The sequence below is a fragment of the Calypte anna genome, chromosome 3, assembly GCF_003957555.1.
Source record: "Calypte anna isolate BGI_N300 chromosome 3, bCalAnn1_v1.p, whole genome shotgun sequence".
Taxonomy (NCBI): domain Eukaryota; kingdom Metazoa; phylum Chordata; class Aves; order Apodiformes; family Trochilidae; genus Calypte; species Calypte anna.
The window spans coordinates 75,300,233-75,322,330 of record NC_044246.1 but is presented as its reverse complement, the minus strand read 5'-3'; the positions used below and the strand labels follow the sequence as shown (position 1 = coordinate 75,322,330).

The 22,098-nt window shown below is 38.4% G+C and overlaps 1 protein-coding gene across 3 annotated transcripts in view; it reads right to left on the bottom strand.

Annotated features, from left to right (window-relative positions):
* Window positions 1–1,328: 1,328 nt before the first annotated feature.
* Window positions 1,329–22,098, bottom strand: part of FBXL4 (F-box and leucine rich repeat protein 4) — a 60,254-nt gene continuing 39,484 nt past the window's right edge. Inside the window, exons 7-10 of one of the 3 annotated variants that reach the window (XR_003987404.1) lie at window positions 16,234–16,305; window positions 14,741–15,053; window positions 6,249–7,161; window positions 5,708–5,727 (exon numbers count right to left, since the gene is read on the bottom strand). Coding sequence is in view for 2 of the 3 variants with exons in the window: in XM_030448220.1 (XP_030304080.1) it covers window positions 6,998–7,161; window positions 14,741–15,053; window positions 16,234–16,305 (549 nt within the window). In the remaining variant the exon portion in view is untranslated. Of the gene's footprint in view, window positions 7,162–14,740; window positions 15,054–16,233; window positions 16,306–22,098 lie in introns of all 3 variants that reach the window. The other 2 variants (XM_030448220.1, XM_030448221.1) reach the window with 2 other exon arrangements.

Here is a 22,098-nt window from a genome sequence, read left to right as displayed (position 1 = left end):
TCTAGAAAATGTGCTTAGAGGGAATTACCCCTTTTGTCCTTCTTGCCTTGTTATTAAAAGAGTAAAACTTGCTTTCTGGCCTAGCAGAGCTATTTACAGATATTGTCAGAACTATTGCTCTTCCTTCTATTGCTGCTGTTCTACCTCTTACAGAAATTATTCCCTTTAAAAGGTAACACAATCATAACATTCTTCAAACTCCTGTGGTTGCAGCAGAAACCAGAGCATCCCATTAAATCATGAATGCAGTGCAAGTAGTTTGTTGCTGGTTATTTGAGGGGGGGCAGGGAGAGACCTATTCTTTTTTAATTAATGCAGGTGCTGGGTTCAGATATTTAAATTTGAAGGCTTGGCAATGCCATTCCTCCTTATCTGCACATAGAAATAAATGTGAACAGATTTCTCCAGGCATCTCACACATGGCCCTTGTGAAGACCAGGGCAGTCTTGATTCACCCCAAGTCCTCTCTCTGCCTGAAGAAAATGTGGAATTCCACAAGATGCTAGAGCTGTAGTGGCTGTAGTGTTCACTCTGAAGAAGACAGCCCATCACATTGATTTAGCTGAGAAGTCTCAAGAGACAGCTGGTAACGAGGATTTATCTGCATGTGAGAATTAAATCAGAAAGTGCAAGGTCTGCAAACACACCAATTCCTAGGTATTTTAGTGGAAGGGACCTCTGGATATCACCTAGCCCAGCCTTCTGTTGCTCAAGCAGGGCCACCTAGAGCTGGTTGCCCAGGACCACATCCAGGATGCTTTTGAGTTACATCCAAGGAGGGAGACTCCACAGCCTCTGTGGGCAAGCTGCACCAAGGCTTGGTCACTCTTACCCAAAAACCATAGAATGGTTTGGGTTGGAAGGGACCTTAAAGATCATCAAGTTCCAACCCCCCTGCCATGGCCAGGGACACCTCCTGCTAGGATCAAGTTGCTCAAGGCCCCATTCAACTCGGCCTTGAACACCTCCAGGGAGGGGGCAGCTACAGCTTCCCTGCACGTGTCATCTGGTGTTCAGATGGAGCCTCCTGCCTTCCAGTTTGTGCCCAATGCCTCTTTCTCTGGTCTATGGGAATCTCTGAGAAGAATCTGTCTCCCTCTTCTTCTTCTCACCCACACCCCCCTCCTCCATCAGGTATTGCTATACATGGGTAAGATTACCTCTGAGACTTCTCTTTACCATTTTTACCCCGAAACAGCAGCTTATATGCCTTCAAAAAGGGACCACTTGAAAAAACCCTAAGCACTTCAGTCTTACATGTGTCTCTGCGTATGCATTCACAAAATCATTTCAGAGTATACCAAAAAATGCAGCTGGGTAGTGCCAGGTGAAGAAAAATATTTTTATGTAGTTCATAATGAAACAGAGACATCAGAAATTACCGCACAAGCATGTAGCCAAAAGGTCAACATTAAGAGCATCTAAATGCTAAACAGTGACTTAGAAGCATGAGCATATGAATGTACAAGAAACTAAATTTCTGGGAAAGGTAACAGTAGGTCTAGAACAACGCACTGACACTCCTCATAAATTCTTACAAATAGTGCTGGCCAACATTTCATTGAGTTTCAAATAAATCTGGGTGAATCCTATTTGTTTCTTTTCTCAGCTTTCTTGACAAATGCATTTCTTCGGCATCAAATGAAAAAGAGAGCTTTCAAATAGTTGAAGGTTTTTTATTTTATTATTATTTGTTTGTTTTCAGAAAAGGGGAACAAAACATGCACATGAAAAAGTCAAATCTTTACAAAGGATTTCATCCAATTTAGGATGTGTCTCCTAACTGTACCATTTATTATTCTGAAATGAAAACAGGACAGGGAGAAACCAGAGCTACATTACTCAAAATAAAGTAACAGTACTTAGTCCATTAGCTAAAAGGGAAAAATCTCACTTGTCTGCTATTACTGAAGTTGAATCTTCTTCAAAACATCCACTTCATGCTGAGGCCCTTCTCTGCAGACCATGAGGGTCTGTAACATGCAAGACTCATGCCTCAGCCCTTCCTAATGTCAATTACTACAACCTATCCCATGCTTGGTAATATTTAGTAAAGAGCTCTTCTTGGATTTCATTATCAAGTCAGAAATCTTAAAATCACAGAAATCATCACCTCGGTGAAGGACAAATGCCCTCGTTTGGGAGAAATGTTGACTGTGTCTAGCACAGATATGTACAGATGCATCAAACCAGGAATTTCTAGTCTAATAATTAAAAAAGCTGCAACTAATGGGATAACTGCAAAAGAGTAATAAGGAACATGTAAATCAATATATAAAGTCACCCCTGTACTCCATGTAATAAAAATGCTACATTTCATCTAGTTTTTGTAAATTTAGAAGTCCTGCAGATGTGACGTGGGACACTTAACCCATACAATGCAATAAGGATACACAGTAAGTACCAGGACTAAACAATTGTATGCATTTTGCAGATGCACAGTGGGGAGCATTTCTAATGACAGGAGAGAAGTTAAACTAATCACAGTCTTAATTATAGCACTATGAAAGATTATCAAAATAGCTGCAATACATTAATTAAGTCTGCCTGTTAATTTCATGCATTTACAAAACTATACATATAGCAAGTCTGGTACATGACTTTTCAGAACAAGGAAAGGGGATGCATTTCCACACACACACACACAAAAAAAAAAAATCAAAAAACCCCTAAACAAACAAACAAAAACCAAAACCAAACCCAAAAAACCCACACAACACCCAACAAAAACAACAACAACAAAAAAACCCAACAGCCTCCCCCTCAAAAAACCACCAACAAAACAACAAAACCCAAACCAAACAAAAAACCCAACCCAACCAAACAAAAAAACCCCAAAACACAAACCAAGACACAGTCATTGGCAAGGGAGTCAGGGGCATAAGTAAAATTTGGCATTTCAAGTTGTTAGCATCTCTTTAATTTGGTGCTTTCTGGATGGATTTTGGAGGGTTTTGAGGTTTGGGGATGTTGTTCCAGTCTTGTTTTTTGCTGTTCCAAGACAGGTAGTACAGCGCTAGATGGAATTAATCTGAGTTTAGTGTTTCAAAGCCAAATACCTAACCTGAGCTAAATCACAGTCTCCAGAGAGGCACTCCAGAACATGATTCATTCTACTTTCTTTAAATATCTACCTAGAGGGGAGATTAACAGCTCTCCAGAGGTGTCCAAACTCCCCCCTTAAAGTAGATGTTTAACTTTCAGAGAGCTAACATTCAGTGAGGTGAATTATATCACTGTATGCCACGATTACTGGACATCTTTTATCTGGAAAAGGTGGCACGAGAACTCTAAGAAAAGAACCAAGCAGAAAATACAAGTTGGTGTTTTTTGGGGGGGTTTTTTTTGTTTCTTTTTTTGTCTGAAATTTCCAAGATTTTCCAAAATCTCCAAGTACCTGGGGATTATGAAGTCCAAACATCTCTGCAAAACTGTTCTTCCATGTAAGTGCTGCTAATGTACTTAATAATTTCCATAGAGCTACCTAGCCAAACAACTCAGGATTATGAATACAAGCAAACTACTGAATTGAAGACTTCAGGATTTGGGAAGATGCTTTAAATGGTAAAATTAACACACCAGTTTTTAAAAGGACCAAAAAAATGACATATCTAGCTACATGCCATCTCACACCAATTTAATGCAAAAAGTATAGAAACCCCCATTTTAGTTTAAGAACATGACCACTTCAGAAAAAGACTTTTTTTTTTTTTTTGGACATGTTAGCAATGGGGTTCTTTTGCACATCTGTTGCCACAGCACATCTTTTACAGTGCTTCAGAAAGACAGAGAAGATGAAAAAATGAAAAAAAGATTTCCCCCTATATGACTGCTCCAGAAGGAGGCAGTCCACAGTTGTTATTGGAATTTGCATTCCCCCTACCCTGTAATACCTTTCACGTGTAGACAAACCAAAAGGCACTTTGGCAAAGCAACACAGGAAATCCAGCACACCTCCTGCCCAGGCTTTTCCTGCTGCCCAGCTGGAGAACTGTCTCCAGGTACAATAAAACAACAGGTGAAACCAGAACTGCTAGGAAACATCTTTTGCTTTTACATTCACTTCACAAAAGTAATTCTTACATGAAAAACTCTGAGATTTAGACATATATGTATTGGTATGTACACACATACAAAAATTTTCATATATATAAACATGTGTGTGTATATATATAATTTATGTGTACATATTATAAATAGATATACACACATAAGTATAAAATAGAACTGAAAAGACAGTGATCTACTCTTGCTTCTTTGTGTCATATAAAGAAGGTCTAAAAGCATGTTGTTTTCTTTACCCTGGATATATCAGAAACGTCAACCCTGGTCTCTCCTCTCCTTGCTGGAAGACTTCTTAGACATATAAAGCCATAGCTAAAAAAGCTTCTTACCCATTGATTGAAGGTTACAGTATACAACTATAGGTGGAAGTCTTTACCATTTAATTCTCACCTATTCGAACTATCTGTTATCAGTAGCTAAGTTTCATAATCTAAATAAAAAGCAGACTTCAATTTGTCTTTCAATTGACAGCAGTTTCTAACAAAAACAATTTAAAGAAGGCACAACATAAGGAAAAAAAAATCCATTAGTATGAACAAAATGTCAATTTAAACCTCCTTTATACTACCTAAAAAGCAAGAGAGAATAAAAACTTTTACACATACAGGATTACAAGACCACTCATTTGATTCATCACTGATGCTGTACAAGTGAAACTGTTATTTACCAAGTTTACCAGTTTGAAGGCACAATTGCTATCACTTCATTCACATCCCATTCTATTTACACTGAAAAAACAAACAAGAAGGATCTTTTAAGAAAGAAAAAAAACAAATGCACCCTGAGAAGTGAAATTTCACAACAAAATCTTTTAAAAAAATACTTTTCTTTGTAAACTCCTATTATCTGAACCTGTTTTCTCCTATAACTAGAACAATAATGTTCACTACTCAATTACAATGAAAAATATTACTTGCAGATAAAAAAAGCTAAATGTAAAATTCCAGAAAAATAAATCAATCCAATCCTGACTGAAAGAAATGAGGTCTCACACAGAGTAACACCCAAACTGGAATCTGTCAGTGGGGGAAAAAAAAATTAAAATCAATCTGAAGATCTGACAATGTCCTGTTTTCTGGGAAAAATATAATACACGGAATGGAATTGTGTAGTTGGAAATCCCACAGTGCCATCTGTGTGGAATAAAAAAAAATATCACAAAACCAACTGTGCATGTCCTTCTTTGGATATAGAATTCCCCAAAGACTGTAATATTTAAAAAACTAGTCTTTATAAAATCAGATAACTGTCCTGTAGCTGCTTCACAACAAGCTTTACAAAGGACTGGCACCAGCACAAAGAGTTCAAAGCTTTCATTCAGGAGTCACAGAGATTGTCAAATCTTTAATGATTTGTGGCAGTTCTATGGTAGCTGTTGGTTATTTACTGCATAAACTGAAGTTATTCTTTGTCAGTGATGTTCGGTGCAGCAACATGCTTCTGCCAGACAAAATATTTTTCTTCTTATTCCAGTAGGTAACAAGTGCCGTCAAGACAAGAACAGTGGAACCAATATCAAATGACAGGCTCCATTTCATAGTCCATATTCATCAATAATGGCTAAAAAGGTGCAACTATAAATTCAGGCTGTACAGAGCAACATGAGTATGTTGCTATACACTAGCAATTTTCTTAGAGATGAAGGGCTTACCATCCTTGTTGCTGTTCAGAAACAAAAAATAAAAGAAATTGTAAAATTACTGAGAATAGTTTGTTTTTTTAAAAAAAAAAAACACAGCAAAAAACCCCTTCATCCATGGAAATGCAGAAGGAAGATGCCTCTAGAATTTGTCCATGGGCTGGGTCCTTCCTTTTCCAGAGGCTAAGGTGTTAAAAGAGAGAGTACAACAGTACTTCGGGTGATCACCTCTTGGATAAACACACAAAAAATTAAATAAAACCCCAAACCCAAACCAAGTCCAATACTAAGGTTTGGCAATTATTAAATCAGGTATTATATTTCCATTGCTGTTTTACTGAACAAAGCTGTCTGGTTTTACACTTGACAGTAGATTTGATTCCACTATAAGGGACATTTGCTAATGCATTACCTAAGTTCATGTTTTTATGGTACTACGTATGATAACCAGATGTATCACAAATTAAGCCTTGACCATAACAGAAATTTGAAAAGAATATTGCTCTGGAGTTTTCCAAACATAACTGGTTAGGAAGTTAAGTACCTGACTCAAACTTTACATCCAATACCAAGATGCAGACAGTCATTTTCTCTTCCATTTCTTCTCTAGGTTCAGGTGGAAGATTCTTGCACTTTTCTGTTGTGTAGCTTAGGCTGGACTTTAAAGCATCACTACTTCTATTTCAGGTGGATGAAGAGAAAATTGCTTCAGACAGAATTCATAGCCAAAAGAATGAAGAAGACAAAGTGCCATTCCAACCCATTCTTACACAAGTTTAAACAGGTTCTCAAACAACAACTTATAGCCCAGATCATAACATCTTATACTACAGACCAAACTAGAATGCTACAGTATCTGTGTATGTATATAGAAATACATTTATATACACACACACAAACATATACATGGAAGGGCAGCACCCATCTTTTCCTTACTGCTAAATATTGAACTTCTGCTTTCACCTGGATATTAACACAGATTATTGTGTTTCACATCCAATAAAGGGATATTTAAGAAGATGTTTTCAGTTTTCATCTCATTCAAGTCACACATGGCTGGTATGTAAAAACATGCAGTGCCACCTATTAACATGGAGTAAAATGATCCTCAAGTACATTACCAGGTCTTTAAGAGATGCATAATATGTTTCAATGTGTTTTACCCATTTGTGTAGATAATTAATACTGTCCATTATTTCACAGGGGATTTATACTCTTCTTAAAAACAAAGTCAGCACAAATTCACAGGAAACAGTTCTGTCAAATGAATTCCACAGCAGCATATGTCGTGAGTCACTGGGTGAAACTCTTTTTTATGAACACATTAGGAAAGTTGGTGTTCAGTTCTAGGACAACTCTATTATCAATCTGTGAACAGAAGGACACATCAAGTAGAGAAAGATCTTTACAAGACTCCAGCAATTTTCTTAGAGATGCAGGGCTTACCATCCTTGTCCCTGTTCAGAAACAAAAAAATAAAACAAATGGTAAAGTTACTGAGAATAATCCTTTTTTTAATAAGTGTTATAAGTTAAAAGTATTAAAAAAAAAGCTGCTAATAGTGTGTCATGAAAAATGCTACTCTAACACAATTTTTATATAGATTATTTCAATTAATTTCGAATTATAAGGTTCTCAGAGACAGTGCAGAATTCTTACCTTCAAGAACGTACGTACATCCTGTACGTACCACCTGTACATTTGTAACTCAACTGCTTAAGTAACTCCATCATCTTCTACTTGGGGACAACTTTACAACTTCAAGGGGGAACTACAGAAGGCAAGAACCTACAGAACTTCCCAGTGATCAGATGCAAGCAATGCAGTATGGCCACACTCATGTTCTTTGACTCTCCTGCTGCCCACACTGACCAGCACAGCACACAAACTGCTGTGGGCTTCTCCAGTTCCAAACACATCAGCAAAGCTCCTAGGACTCTGCAGCAAGTGTGTGCAGGATGCACAATGGACAGACATTTGTTCAACAGACTACCAATCACACCTACACGTACAGAAAACACACTGTTTACCCCTCCTGAAAACACGGCCCCAGTGTTGCACAGGCCCAGATCAAGCACAGGATTCAGCCAAAAATCAAACTGGTTTTTATAAGCCTACATCCACACATCCATTATAGCTGATGGAAAGCTAATGAATACTCTCAAGTGGTGCTCAGCACACGATTCGGGTGACAGGACATTGGGATGTGATCCAGTTGTCTCAAGTGCCCTGTGCTCCTTGGGGTTCCTCACACTGTGTAGGACATCCCCACAGAGATGGCAGACAGGACACTGGACCCAGAGGAGGAGTCTTACTGGAATGGCTGAAAGCCAGGCAGGTTACACTGGGCAAGTGAACCAAGCTGGGATGTCTACAGTGGGGTGAAATGCTCAACAAGCTCTCCTGGCTCTAGAAAGAATTTATATATCCAACATGACTGCAGACACCTGCTGGTTAATACTTCAATTTACACAGCTCCATCTTGAGCTGAACTGCACCTCCAAAAGCCATCCAGTCCAGGATCTTGTCTATGGCCAGGGAAAATCATCCTTACAAAAAACACAAACCAAACCAAACCAAACCAAAAAACCCTAAACCAATAAATAAATAAAACCACTAAATCCCAACCCACAAGAGCACACTTTAAAGCTGCTTTTGCCTTTCACTAGTGGATCTTATCAACAGCTAAAAATTACCAGTTTAGGGAAATCTGAATTTACCTCTTGTGAATGCTATGACTTTCCTGAACTTCTTTATGCTTATGTCCCCTTCACATGAACTCTGTAATTTAACTATACAATGTTAAAAAAAAAATCAGCATTAAACCCACTGCCAATTAATGGCAATACTTAAGGGGCAATGAATCATGAAGACGCAGTGAGTGAGCATTCCCAGTTCACTATTTCTACATCACTCACAATCCTATGGCTATCTCACCTGTTCCCCAAGGCTGTCTGTTTTCCAGGCTCTTGTATCTCGGATCACCCATGTTGTCTTGTTTCTGCACTAATTTAGTACTTTGGAAACTGGATGACCAGAACTATACAGTGTACCAAGTCCAGAGTCTGGGCTGTAAGAAGTCTGTATAATGAGGTCTTCTGGTGTTTTCTGCTTTTCTCCCTTAAGAAATCCTAACCCTTTGGTTGTCCATTAGAATGATGTTCAGTAACAAGTTGATATTTTCCAAAAATTATCCACAGGATCACTTTCCTACAAAACAGTAACTAATATAAAGCTACCTCCCATATGCTTAGTTAATGTTATTATGCCTCATGTGATTACATTGCACTTGAAAGAACAGTTTTCCTTCTGCTTTATCATCTGTTTTCCAAGCATCATAAGATCATTCTGTAATTTTACAGCATGAAGTTCTTCAGCTTAAGATTTTTCTACCCTGAATAACTGTGCATTACCCTCTGGGGTACAGCACTATTCAATCTCTTTGCCTACATGACCTATAAACATATCAGTACAGACCTTTGTTAACCACAGTAGTGATGTTACTACACTGTGAAAAGATGATATATTCTTATCCTCTGTTGTCCATCTTTGAAATACTCATTAAAATCCAGACAAACACAGCTGAAGTACAAAACCAGAACAACCTTAGCTAAAGCTTTTGAAAACCCAGTCCTCTATGGATTGTATCAGTGCTCACTTCCACCAAGAGCTCCAAAAAATTCTAAAAGACTGGAGAGACATGACTGCACTATCCTCACAGGGATGCATCCATTCTTCAAAATATTGTAATTGTCTTCATGTCCACTACCTGACAGACTTTCTTATGCTGCTTTATACAGACTCAATAACAATCTTACTGCTTTGTAGCTGCTAACCTGCACCCTTTGCAGAAGATTGTGCAGTGTCTGTAGCCCTTCATTCCTCTAGTGCTGGGGCTGATTAAGTGACAGATCACCCACCAGAAAGACTTCCACAGCCCTCCATTTGGGTTCGTTTAGAACTGCTGTATAAATATAATTTATTCCTAACAATTTATTATTGCTCAATTTATTGATTTCTTCAAAAGCTGTCTGTATTAGCATACCAATTTAAGGCAGCTTCCTGGGCTAACCTCCTGCCTGAAAAGACTGGCTCTGATATAGAAGTCTCCTTGATCCCCATTGCCACAAACATGAATGGACAAACAGCAATTCTCCTGCAATGGCCTTTTTGTACCTAAGTGACCCTCCATATCTGGAGTATCTACCAACCTCAATAACTCTCCTGTAAAATTCTAACATATCTGAAATACAGTTTTAGCATTTACCTTTAGCCAATGTTTCCACAGTATCACACAGTGCCTTACTGTGATTTTTTTTTTTTTCATTTTCTAGAGTTCAACTTCCTATTTTCCTCTGAACAGGATTAATGTCCAGAGAGATGCCTCTGGTTTTAGTAGTCTGATGTACTCTAAGCTCTGTAAGCAAAGGGATATCCAAGTGTGGTTTCACTTCTATGGTAGGCTCTTGGATTAGTTGCTTTGAGGCATCATTTAGCATCACCTGAAAACAATCTTTGCCATGATAGCCCCAAATTTTACCTCATCAATGCAAAGGTAATCAAAGCTGGTCATCACTACTGTGATTTTTAACTCTCTTATCATTGTATGATCACTGTCACCATAACTGCCTGGAGGTTGCTTAAAGTCTCTATAGCCATACACAGAAATTCTGTAATATGCTTTATTTTTTATTTCATTTGACCATAATTTTACATTAGTACCACTATCATACTATGAGGATCTGCTTTTCCATTCCAACCAAAACTCCAGGAACACCACATTGCACTACTTAAAATTTTTCCACCAAGCCTTAAAATTGCTACTGCATCAGCACCTTTGTTTAAAACCAGTCTTGTTTACACATAACTGCTTCTAAGCTTCCAGGTCCAAATGTGCATTTCGACAAAAATGCTAGAGAGAGATGTCTAGACACAGATTTTTGGTGTAGGATGTTCTTCATTCCTTCCTACCTGAACTTCAACAGTTCTCCTACCATTTCATTTGAGACCATGATTTTTTAACAGATTTGTAACTAAGGCAACCATCCTAAGTGGCATGTTTTACTGCACCCCTTTCTCCTCAGACTTCAAGTTTTATGTTAGGAAACACCTTTTTGTATAAGCTAAAAAGGCCATCAATCTGGTTGGGATTTGGTTATTCACACCACAGAATAAGCAAACATCATCCCTAGTCTTAATTATACAACATAGAGTTAGTGCTGCATCTTTCTTAAAATGACATTCAAAAGCATTTCAGAGCGTAATATAGCATATTTGAAAGACTGATAATGTATCCTGATAGTTACCTATAGAGCACATTTTTCTAGAGTTTGGATACTTCTAGATCTTTGTTATTTACCACAAGTTTTCCTACATAGACTAGTTGGTCATTTCCCAGGATAGATAGCCAGTATAATGAAACCCGCTTTTCAATTTAACAAAAATGCTATTCTGTGGAAAAATTCTCTGGTGTCACCTTGGTAAAACACCCTTCTTATTAATGATTTCTTTGATAGAATAATTATGTTTCTAACTGTAAATAACTTCATTGAGATCTATCACATACCCAACTCTTCAAATTCTAGAGATGTTCGTGAGACTTGTGCATGATGGCTATAAAAATTGCTGGAGTCCCAATTTCTAAGCAAGGGGTAACCACTACACAAAAAATAGTATTTAAGAGTACAGACACTGAAGTTAACTAGCACTACTCCCTCAAGTGTTCTTACTTTTCCTTTCCTCCCCTACATCAGCCAGACTCGCCTTTTATTATTTACATTTTATTCCATCTATTGCCCACAACTCAAATTCTAAATTTTAACTTGCCATACATTTTCATGTTTGAATTGACTAACTATGTGTTGATGCTCTCAACATAAAGCTGAAAATTTTGACAGCTGGCAAGGGGGCAGTTGGGTTTTCTGTTGCTCAGGAAGGTGTGGGAGGTGTTGGTATGTAGACAGGAATACAAGAATTTTGCTGTAACAAGGGTGTCTACTTTTCATTACTCTTTTTGTGCAGGACAGGCAGTTAGGACTTCTGGAAACAAGGTCAAGATGATTTATTCTTCATCCTTGACAGCAGCTTGTAGCCCCACAGCAACAGAACTAAGCAGCTGATATGGCATACAAGAAAAACTTTTGGCACTGCCAAACCAGGCTGTCACCCAACTTATCAGATTGCTCAATACTGACCACAGTTTGAAGACTGGTTCTTAACTACAGGTATAGAGGTTTCCACTCACTTTTGGTAGCATTGAGAAATGTACATCATCACTACTAAACTGTCAGATGGCCACAGCTGGATCATTCTACTGCAGGGTGGAAACCTGCCATGTCAGTCAGTGGGGAAAAAAATGGGAAAAGAAGGCAGCTAAATATGTAATGGATTAAAGAAAGCTCAGGACTAAAGCTTCAAGAAGCACACCCTCATGTACCCAGTGACACACATCATTTTTCCTTTTCTAAACTGTCCTATAATACAGCAAATATGGATCCAAGTCATGATTTCTTCAGTTTTGTACATAGACATTACTTTATGAGGTATATTTTACACAGGCACCCATGAAACAATGCTTTAAATGGGCCAATAATTTTATGAACCCTTCCAATCTGGCAACTTTCACCCTCTTTGGAGTCCTCTGTGTAACAAGGGAATTGCCAAATAACAATGGAGAGACTAAGGTAGCAAACTGCAGGACCTACAACCTAAAAACAGCATTCAGGGTATATATAACATCCACTTTGTAACACTTAAACGAATCCTGAAGCTGTTGTAGTGATAAATAATCTACAATTGAATCAAGAAGTTTTTCCCTGACAGGTTCTAACAACTGCAGAGAGAAACCAGTGTAGTATTGTCAGTACTGGTGACTGCAGTGCAAGGCAAAACATTCTGATCCCTACTTAGGTAAGCGCCTGCATGTAGCAAAAAACCCTCAAGCTCTTACACTGCTTTGTTGAGACAAAAGAAGTTCCCCTACAGCATGCACTGCTAACCTATAGCAGCAATACTTCTATGCCCTTCACGATGCATGTAGAAGCCAGACATTTCTGTACTTGGGAGATGACAAAGGATATAATGAGTGCCTCTCGTTCATTCACATCATAGAGAAGACACACTGTTCAAGGTTACTCTTGCAAAGCTGAGCACTGACCCCAGGGCTCTGTCAGCTTCAGACCTGTTGTCACAATTCTGCAAAAGCACAAAAACATAATAAGCATTCATATAGCTTATAGTAACAGGATGGCCCTACATCAACCACCAAAAGTTAGAGCAGACAGAGATTTATGACTTTCTTGGTACTCCTGCACTGTGAGAGACCAGCTCTTTAGTTCAGACAACAGAGACTTCTGCATTTACATGGGAACACCTGGAAACTCTACCTCCAGCTGACACAAAACTGTTCTACTTGACTCTCTCTTTTAAGCACTGTAAACACTGTAATGGTTCCCATATTCAGATGAACAAATGAACACGGGATCCTTGCTGCTGCTAAAAAAAGCTGGGTAACTCCTTCAAGTATGTCTATTGACTCGTTTACAGAAGAAGACAACCTGCCCCCCACGCCCCAACTAGGTACTCCCCCGAATGAACAAAGTGAAGCCTGGAAGGTGGATATTTAGGTTTTTATTAACATCCTGCAGATAATTCAACTGGATATCCTCTGGAGGGCACCCATCTCAGCCCAGACTACAGTCTCATTGATAAAGGTTGACTACAAATCCACTTGATTCAGGATTACTGGGAAGCACCCAGGGAACAGAACAAATTCCTTTACTACATTCGGATGTTATTTGGCCACAAAAACCATCAGTAAGATGTTAAATTGAATTCAAACATGAATTCAAATGCTTGATGTTGCAACAAACCTCCACTGCTGGCTGAAGTAGCAGACTATCCATAGGCTCAACACAGCCAAACTACTCCTGGGGCAGCCTCTGGTGTACTGAAAAGGTCAGAACACTTTGTGGGCAAGACACAATGCTATTGTAGCAGACATGCATGGAAGTGGGTGGTCAGGAGAACACACGTGTTTCTGAAAGGCTCCATTCACTATAGCAGTTTGAACATTTTTCTGAATAGGGAAATGTGCCCTTGATAATCTAGCTACAAAACAGATTTCCTCAAGGATATGGAAAACACATTACCTCTTGTGCACATATACATCAACTCTCTACAGTTTGTGCTAGGTGGAAATAAAGTTTTATCTGTTCATCCTCCTTTCCCATGTTGGTCAGAAGGCAATGTTCTCAGTCAGATGAGTAAAACCTTATTTCATGGTAGAAGAGTACACTAGCTATACTCTAGTGACAATTAAACAAATATGGCAATTTTTTTTTTTTAACCAGAAATGCTTAAAGTCTTAAACTTGACTAAGACTTGCTTAATAACCCTGCTGCCTGACCTTATTTTAAAAAGCAAACCCTCATATTCCACTATTAAAAAAAAAAAGACTTGTGCAAAACTACATTTCTCAAAGTCCTTGAGTCCAAACTATTTACTTTATATTTCTAAAAATATTTTAACTATAGAAGACACAAAGGATTAGAAATTCACAATTTGCTACACTTTTTGCCCCTCATTACTTCCTCCTGCCCACCTTTACAGAAAGTCCATTTAAGTTTTGCTGTTAATTACTTTTTCCTCTTTAATGAGTCAAATTTGCTTCCTGGAAAAAATGACAAAGAAATTCAATATTGCTTGGTGTATCTGCATTGTGTAAAAGCAGTAACGTGTTTATCAATCACACAGTTGCGCTATATACTTTGTCACACTTCACAGAAATAAAGAGGAGAAGAAATCAGACCTTCTGATAACCAAGATATCCAGTTTAAAAAACTAATGTGATGAAACTGAAAATTATTGGAAAAATCTCACACTTAAATCTCAGTTTAAGCATTTCATCCTAAGCAATTAAATTACAAAGTTGGTATAAATCCATTGGATTCTAAGTCAGAAACTCACTGCAGTGAGTAAACCTTTCCTACATTTTTTTGATATGTTAAACCAGAAATATTTAAGACGTTTTCTTACCCAAAATATCCAGCTGCCGTAAACGTGTACAGTTAGCAGCAAGCTCCTCAATGTCTGTGTCACACACAGACCTGTTGGCCGTAAGAAAGAGTTTTTGCAAATTTGGGAGTTTACGTGCAAGGTTTGTGAAACAGCCTGTACTGCTCTGCAACGTCGGGCACCAGCCAAGATCAAGTTCTTCCAAAAGCTGGCAGCCTGAAGCTAATTCTGCTATTCCACTTTCAGTTATGTTTTTACATCTCCACAAATCCAGACTGCGAAGCTTTTTGCATTTTGCTCCCATCATGCTTGCTATAAGATCATAGTCTTCAATCTGCAAGAAAAGCAAATGCTTTGTCACATATACCATCTTTCCAGACATACATAGGTGTTTCAAGATTTGCTTTCTAACACACCTACAGATCTGTCTTGAACATTTGTCATTCCTAAAGAGCTCTGAAAATTACACGTGGTAAAGCACAGTGAGGTTTACTTTTACAAAAGATGAAAATAAATTTCCTAGTAAGCCCCTGACGCAGATGGTTTTAAATTCAATTATAAAGATCGGCGAAAATGCAATGAAAAGTTCATTTGCTTTAAAGATCTGCTCTTTTTATTGCATAGCTGTTCTTCCTTCAAAAGATGATTAAAACTGCTTTTATGACCATAGGCACTGTCACCATAAACACACAGATTGAAGAATGTGCTTATTCCCATTCTAGGTTGATCTGTTGCTCCATCTCCATATCGAAGTCCTATTAGTTACCTTCAGCAAGCCAAAGGTACTGAAACAGGTCACACTACACAGGCAGAAACAATGAAATTCACTATCAAAACTTGCTGGAACACATGGACTGTTGGAAAAATGACACCTCTTCTGTCCATGAGTTAAAGAAGGGAAGGCTGAGCCACTTCCACTTTGTCACTTGCTTCTGGAGCTAGGAGGACGGTCAGCTAGGTCTCCCTAATGAGTGACCTGAGGTGCCTACCACTAGGGACAGTGTAAGCCAGAATCTCACTACACACATCCTTGCCACGTACATGCAATACAACTCAGATCAGAGCCCTGCAGGAGTAACTGCTGTCCCTGTGTTCTCTTTAAATGTGCCCAGAAAGTCTATGACTCAAGCGGCTTTTGCTGAAAATAACTTCTGTCATGGTTATTACTGCAGGGTCAGACACAAGCGTTAGTCTGCTAAGAATGTTGATTTCATCTGAATACAAATGCACAGCTTTGGAAAGAAAATGATTATGCATTCAAAGAATGCTCCAAAACTTAGAAAGAGGCAGAGTAACTATGAGGAAGCCCACAAGTTATGTTTTAAACCTACTAAACTACTATGAAACCCTTAAGTACATGACTAATCTGCATTCATCTTGGACCTTTCAGGAGAATATAGTATAACATCAACTTAGCATTTAACATGTCTTTGTGCAATGTAAACCTAAGTCTAGTTCTAAAGCAAGTATGCACATATACAACCCCCAGCCCCCACCATGGAGTTAGTGCTCACCATGACGCAGCTGCCGAGGCTGAGGTGCTGGAGCTCTGAGCAGAAGTTCAGGATACTGAGCAGGGCTGTTTGCTGCCACGGAGGAACACATCAGAAGGGAATATGGAAAGCGAAACAAAGAGAAGAGGTCAATTAGACATTAAAGGCTGTCACCACATTTTCTGAAATACAGCTCAAAACTCCGTTACGGACACCACAAATGCCACTTAATGAGTCCCTGGGTACTCTCCCTATTGATTGGCCTGAAGCAAGGGTAATCGTTACAAACCTTTATGCAACTCAGTTTGGATGTGGTTTTGCCTTGCCCTGAAGATACCTATGCACCCATGACCTACCCGCTCCTTTCCCACAGGAGAGCTGCTGAAGGAATGTGGCAAGTTCAAACACCAGGCAAGGCCAGCCTGGAAACACAGAGGGCTGGCAATGTACCAGAAAGAAAGTGGAGGCTCTGACATTCACTGATGGGCTGCAGCCTGATGGAACTGCCAATAGAGCTGTGCGGCATCAGGACCAAGCTGGTGACTTTAATGTCAAAGGAGTCTCCATGCTGACAAGGATGCTGACAACCATTGAGCACCTGTCACTACTGCATGCAGACCAAAACAGATATAATGTGTATTTTACAGTCATGTTCCTGCCATTTAAGATGCCCATGTTTTTTTCAGAAAGTACGGCACACTCCTCAGCGTGAAACTGGACTGGAACATCAGATGCATCTAACAAAATGTAAAGTACACTGCTGTTCTGTTCCACAACGAGGGAAACTTTATGGGTTATTATTTGTTTCTAAGGTACAGAAAATACTCTTCAGAATTTTTTGTAGTCATACTTCATTCTGTAGTTGGAAATAGACAGTGCAAAAAAGAATGCTGTCTGGGATTCACATCACAAGTAGCTGAGAATCATATTTAAACCATTCACCACTTTAGGACTTTGTAATCTGTATGAGCTTGAAAACAGGAATTAGATTCACAAAGTATTAACCATAGAAGTCTGTTGATGTCTACAGTACATAGAACAGTTAGTAAAAAAGAAACCCTAAGCAATATATAAAGGGCAAAATAGTCTACTGCTAATAAGTGGAATTCCTATGAGAACACTGGTCAATGGTGCTTGTTGACAATATTTGACAACGATAGTACATATGGGTAGTATAATTTGTTTTTATACATATTAAATAGAAATTTACTTATTTTTCAGAAAGTTTATGGCAAAATGCTTTATTTAGTTTCCTCAGTTGGTTTTACTCTAATGAAATTTGGCAGGAACATGATCCTTTGTCATGCCACCGCTTGTACTGTTTGTAGTCATACAGCATGTGTGCTGGCAGACACAGAATAGGGACATAGAATGGGGTATCTATGAAGACCATTTCAAACATCTAATTTAGGTGTTTTCACAAAGCAATTAGAAACACTCAGCACTTGACATGTTTGGAACATGAACTTCCAACTTGGACTTCTAAGATTTTTCCCAAAGGCAGACTACAAGCAGATGTTATGAATCCTCACATATATCTTTGCAGAACTCTTACAAAGCTACTGTATGCTTTGCTTGCTTGACTTTCATTCATGTTTTTAAAGAAAAAGGTAGCTAGAGAATTAAACACAAGAGTTACTATTGAAGAAGTAATACTTAAGAACATTTTAAAGGTAGTGAGTGTGTAAATATTCAATACATTTTAAGTAATGTACTTCTTAACCAAATGCTTCATTTGTATCATTAAAAATTAATGAGTAGCTCCAAGAGAATGAGACATGGCCATTACTATTTAACCCAGTGAAAGCTATGAGCTTTAGAACCTACTCAGATGCACAAATTAAAAGCAAAATCCCCAGAACCTTCTCTACAGACCTGAAATATCAGAGCTTAATAAATCAGTCTCTGACTGCACACACAGTTCTAAAACAGGGCTTCTGCAAGTATTCAGGCAACTCCACCGGAAAGATTTGTACCCTGATGCATTCCACTAGAGTTCTTGGTAATGGTTTAGAGACTGAAATTTTAAACACTGACTTGAAAGGATGGGAAGCAGCAATTTCTTTCCATAAAATGACACAAACAGTGAAAAAGTGAACAGTCTGAACAGCCTGTGGGATATGAGATAATTCCATACTTCCTCTTCTTAAGAAAGGGGTCAAGTAGGTGGGAAGACTAATATTCACAGTTATCTTGATTAGATAACTGAGCTACTTTTGTCCACTTGAACATGAATTTGATGCATCTCGCATAATGCCTTTTTTAGTCCTTCCCTAACTTTAGACTGTCCTTCCTGTACTGATGTGCACTGAGTCCACATTTTCAGAGGTATTTTCACAACTTATAAAACCTACAGTATTACTTTAAAAAAATTACTTAGAAAAACACAAAAATGTTTTTAAAAAACACTAGGAATGAGGGTAAAAGAAGGGAGTACCTACTCAACATTCATCATAGCAGTTATATTAATGCCTCTTCTAGGGTCCACACATACCCCCACACACAAAAAAATCAGATTTTTTGTGTATGCCACGAAAGAAGAAAAAGAACCCTTTGTGCATGCCTAGTTGTGCCTCAGTCACTGAGGTGGCAAAGGACATGAAGGACATGAAGATAGCAGAAGAATGGCAACTCACAGAATCCATATGCACTACATATAGAAGGATTACCATTGTAATAACCTGTCTGATTCAAGCCATCTGTCATTACAATTCATCTCACTGCCTTGCAATCCGAGTGCTAACACACCTATTTAAGCAAAGGAGAAGAGCAATCACCCAACCCTGAAGCTGTAACAGGGGCCAAACTTCAGATGTTAGAGTGCTTTATATGAGTCGAGAGGTCACCCAAATTCTGAATCAGCAAGCTCGAACATGGAGGGAGTCTCATTTCACTTCCTCAGCCAAGAAGGGACAGTCAAATAAAAGACTGCTCATATAATGCTATTCTTGAGCCTAGCAGCCAAGTCATGTATAATTTAGAGATTTTTTTGAGTTTTCCCTGAATAAAAGCTAATATTTGGCTTCATACCTTGCTTCTCTTTAAACGGATTGGGAAAAGAAAAGAGTGGATATTATTTAAAAAAAAAGAACAACCAAAACTAAAACAACCCCCAAAAGGCCCCCACAACAAAAACCCACCCAGGAAACAAACTTAAAAGTAAGAATTACTTTGACTTGTGGAGTAATGTCTGGCATGACCTCAGTGGAAGAAATTTTTTCCACTATCAAAGCCAAGACAAAAACTTCTAAAATAATAATTTTTTATAAGATGGCAAAGCCAACAGGAGCAGTCCCAAGGGGCCAAATAAAGTGGTCTACCCTATCCTCCATTCCCAGGAGATGTTTTAGGTGAAGAAAACGCAGCTGAAGCTCTAAGAGAGAAGACCCTGACATCAAACTGACCAGAAGGGTCATGATGCTGCTGCTAAACACAACCTTACAGAGCAGGTTAGAGAAACATTTTAAAGTACAGCAGTTAGTTCTAAGCCTCAGTAAAGGGAAGCAGACTGCCTCAGCAGTCTCTGAAGTCTTTAAGAACAGTTTAGACAAGCACGTGTCAGAAAGAACTTCAGGAGGATTGCTCCTGTCTTGGACAAGAGATGAGATTACTGCTTGTAATCATAACTTAATCCACCTGAGAGAAGTGAGAGGTCTGGCCAAACATCAAAGTCCTCCACTCTGTAATTCAGGTCAGCCTGGAAGATGTGTTGTGTATACTTCAAGTAAATAACTGATACTGGACTAGCTTGGGTCCTGCCTCTCTTTACAAAGACTTCAGACATTAGACCTTAGACATCACACAAGTTTTGACTTAGATGTTGCACGAGTGTTGCTGGTTTGAGCAGCCAGCTCACCTGTGAAGAAATCAGATGCCAGAGTAACACACTTTGCAAGGCTGAATCTTGCTTGACTTTTTTTTAGGAATCTGTGCATTCATGATCCAGCAGAAAGTGCAAATAATTAGCAGTATGCTAAGGAAAGCATCCAACAGATAACCTTTTGAAGAGACATCATAAAAACTACTTTTAAAATTGTTACTTTTCAAGCTGGAAAGAAATAATGGGAAGTTTTCTCTGACATAAATTGGGACCTCTTCCAACCTCTCAATGAAACAACTCAAGAGACCAAATAATTTTCATTTTCTTATTCTCCTGCAATTTTTTTTAGTTAAAGTTTTTCAATGAAGTGAATGATGACAGAAAGTCGTCTTAGTCTCATGAAAGTCCACTTCCTTTCATCTTTAAAGATGGCTTTCATTGCTTGCTATGTTTTTAATCTGGGAGTTACTAATTCTCCAGTTAATTATTTTGTCAAAGATATGATTTATGCAAGACTTAAATTTTGGTTTTTTAATATTAAAAATTTAAGGGATAGAAAAAAAAATATTTAAGTCCTACCCCTTCAAAATGCCTTGCCCAGGAGGAAAACCAAAGCTGTATTATTTTTTGTATTTCCAAATGACAACCTCATCCCTCACTGCCCTCTATCCTTTTGTCTCCACTTAGATTCAAATACTCTTATAACATTAGTTACAGGCAGGTATCAGCATGCCTACATTTGAACACTCACAAGACTAAGAATACTCCATTTTTCCACAGAATCAAAGAATTAATGTAAAAATTCCTAAAGATAGTAATTTTTTTTTCATATGTAAGTTACTTATCTCTTCATCAAAAGAATGCATCTTGAAGAGTCTTGGCTGTAAGTTGCCTTTGCATATAGATTTATGAGATTGTTACATATAATACCAGGTTTTACCACAGTATTTACCCATGTGCTTAGGTAGCATTTTTGTCTTATTCTACAGAACTATGTAAAAAGATGGTAGAAAAATCTACTTTTAGATTAGAATGAGGGGTTTTAAGACCACATTAACAAATAGTACTGGATATCATATGTAGACAAGCTTATTCCACAATCAGTTTTTCACAGGATGAATAGGGAAAATATCAAAAGATTTGATCAGCCAGCTAGCCAAGAACTGTGGAGCCCCAAATATCTTAATCAACAGCTATCTCATGCTGGTGGTATACAGTTCAAACTTAAATTCCTCAATACATTTAGCTAAAAGTTGAGACAGCAATTAGGCAGTTAGTGTAGGATATTGAACAGTTTGTATGCATTTGATACTGTGTAGTTACATTTTGGGAGCTATTTATCTGACAGAACACCTGTCAATATTATTCCATTTAGTAACAACCAATAATCTGAGTGAAAATTCAAGACAGAAGATTCACCCTTGCCTAATTGACAAGGGGTAAATGTAGTAATGAGGAGGGAACTCTGTAGGATAATCTGTTTTCTCTCTTCCTAATAAAAGCCACAGACTTTTAAATGAATTCCTTAAAATTTCCAGAACCTGAGAAGCCAACAGAAAGAACTCTAAGGCCATGCCTTTCATGTCTCTCTCATCCTGACAGTCTCATCTTGGAAGCCACCTGTTCAGCAGGTAAATCCAAATATTCTCAGAAATGCACAGAAAGGTTTCTCTGTTTATGATCTGAGCAGTAGCTTCCCTTTTGCTCCCCAAAGGCTTACATTTACAGAAAGGGAGGTTGGGACCAGCTTTGAACAACTGTGGAACAGACTGGACCAAAACACCTCAAACTTCAGCACACACACATTAGGAGTGCTGCTTCTACAGCTGCACATACAAACCCCCTTCCTGTGCAACCACCCTGCCTGGCACACAGGTATCACTGCACAGACACCACTTGGTACAAAATTACTTTGGCAATTCTCACAGGTAACACAAGGCCTCCAGCATGCAACAGACTAGGAGTACTACTACAAGTACCACCTGTGGTAAAACCCCCCAATAAATTAACCAAGAAAAAACACATGCAATAGCAGACAATTTTATTTCAACCTGAGTGTTGCTACT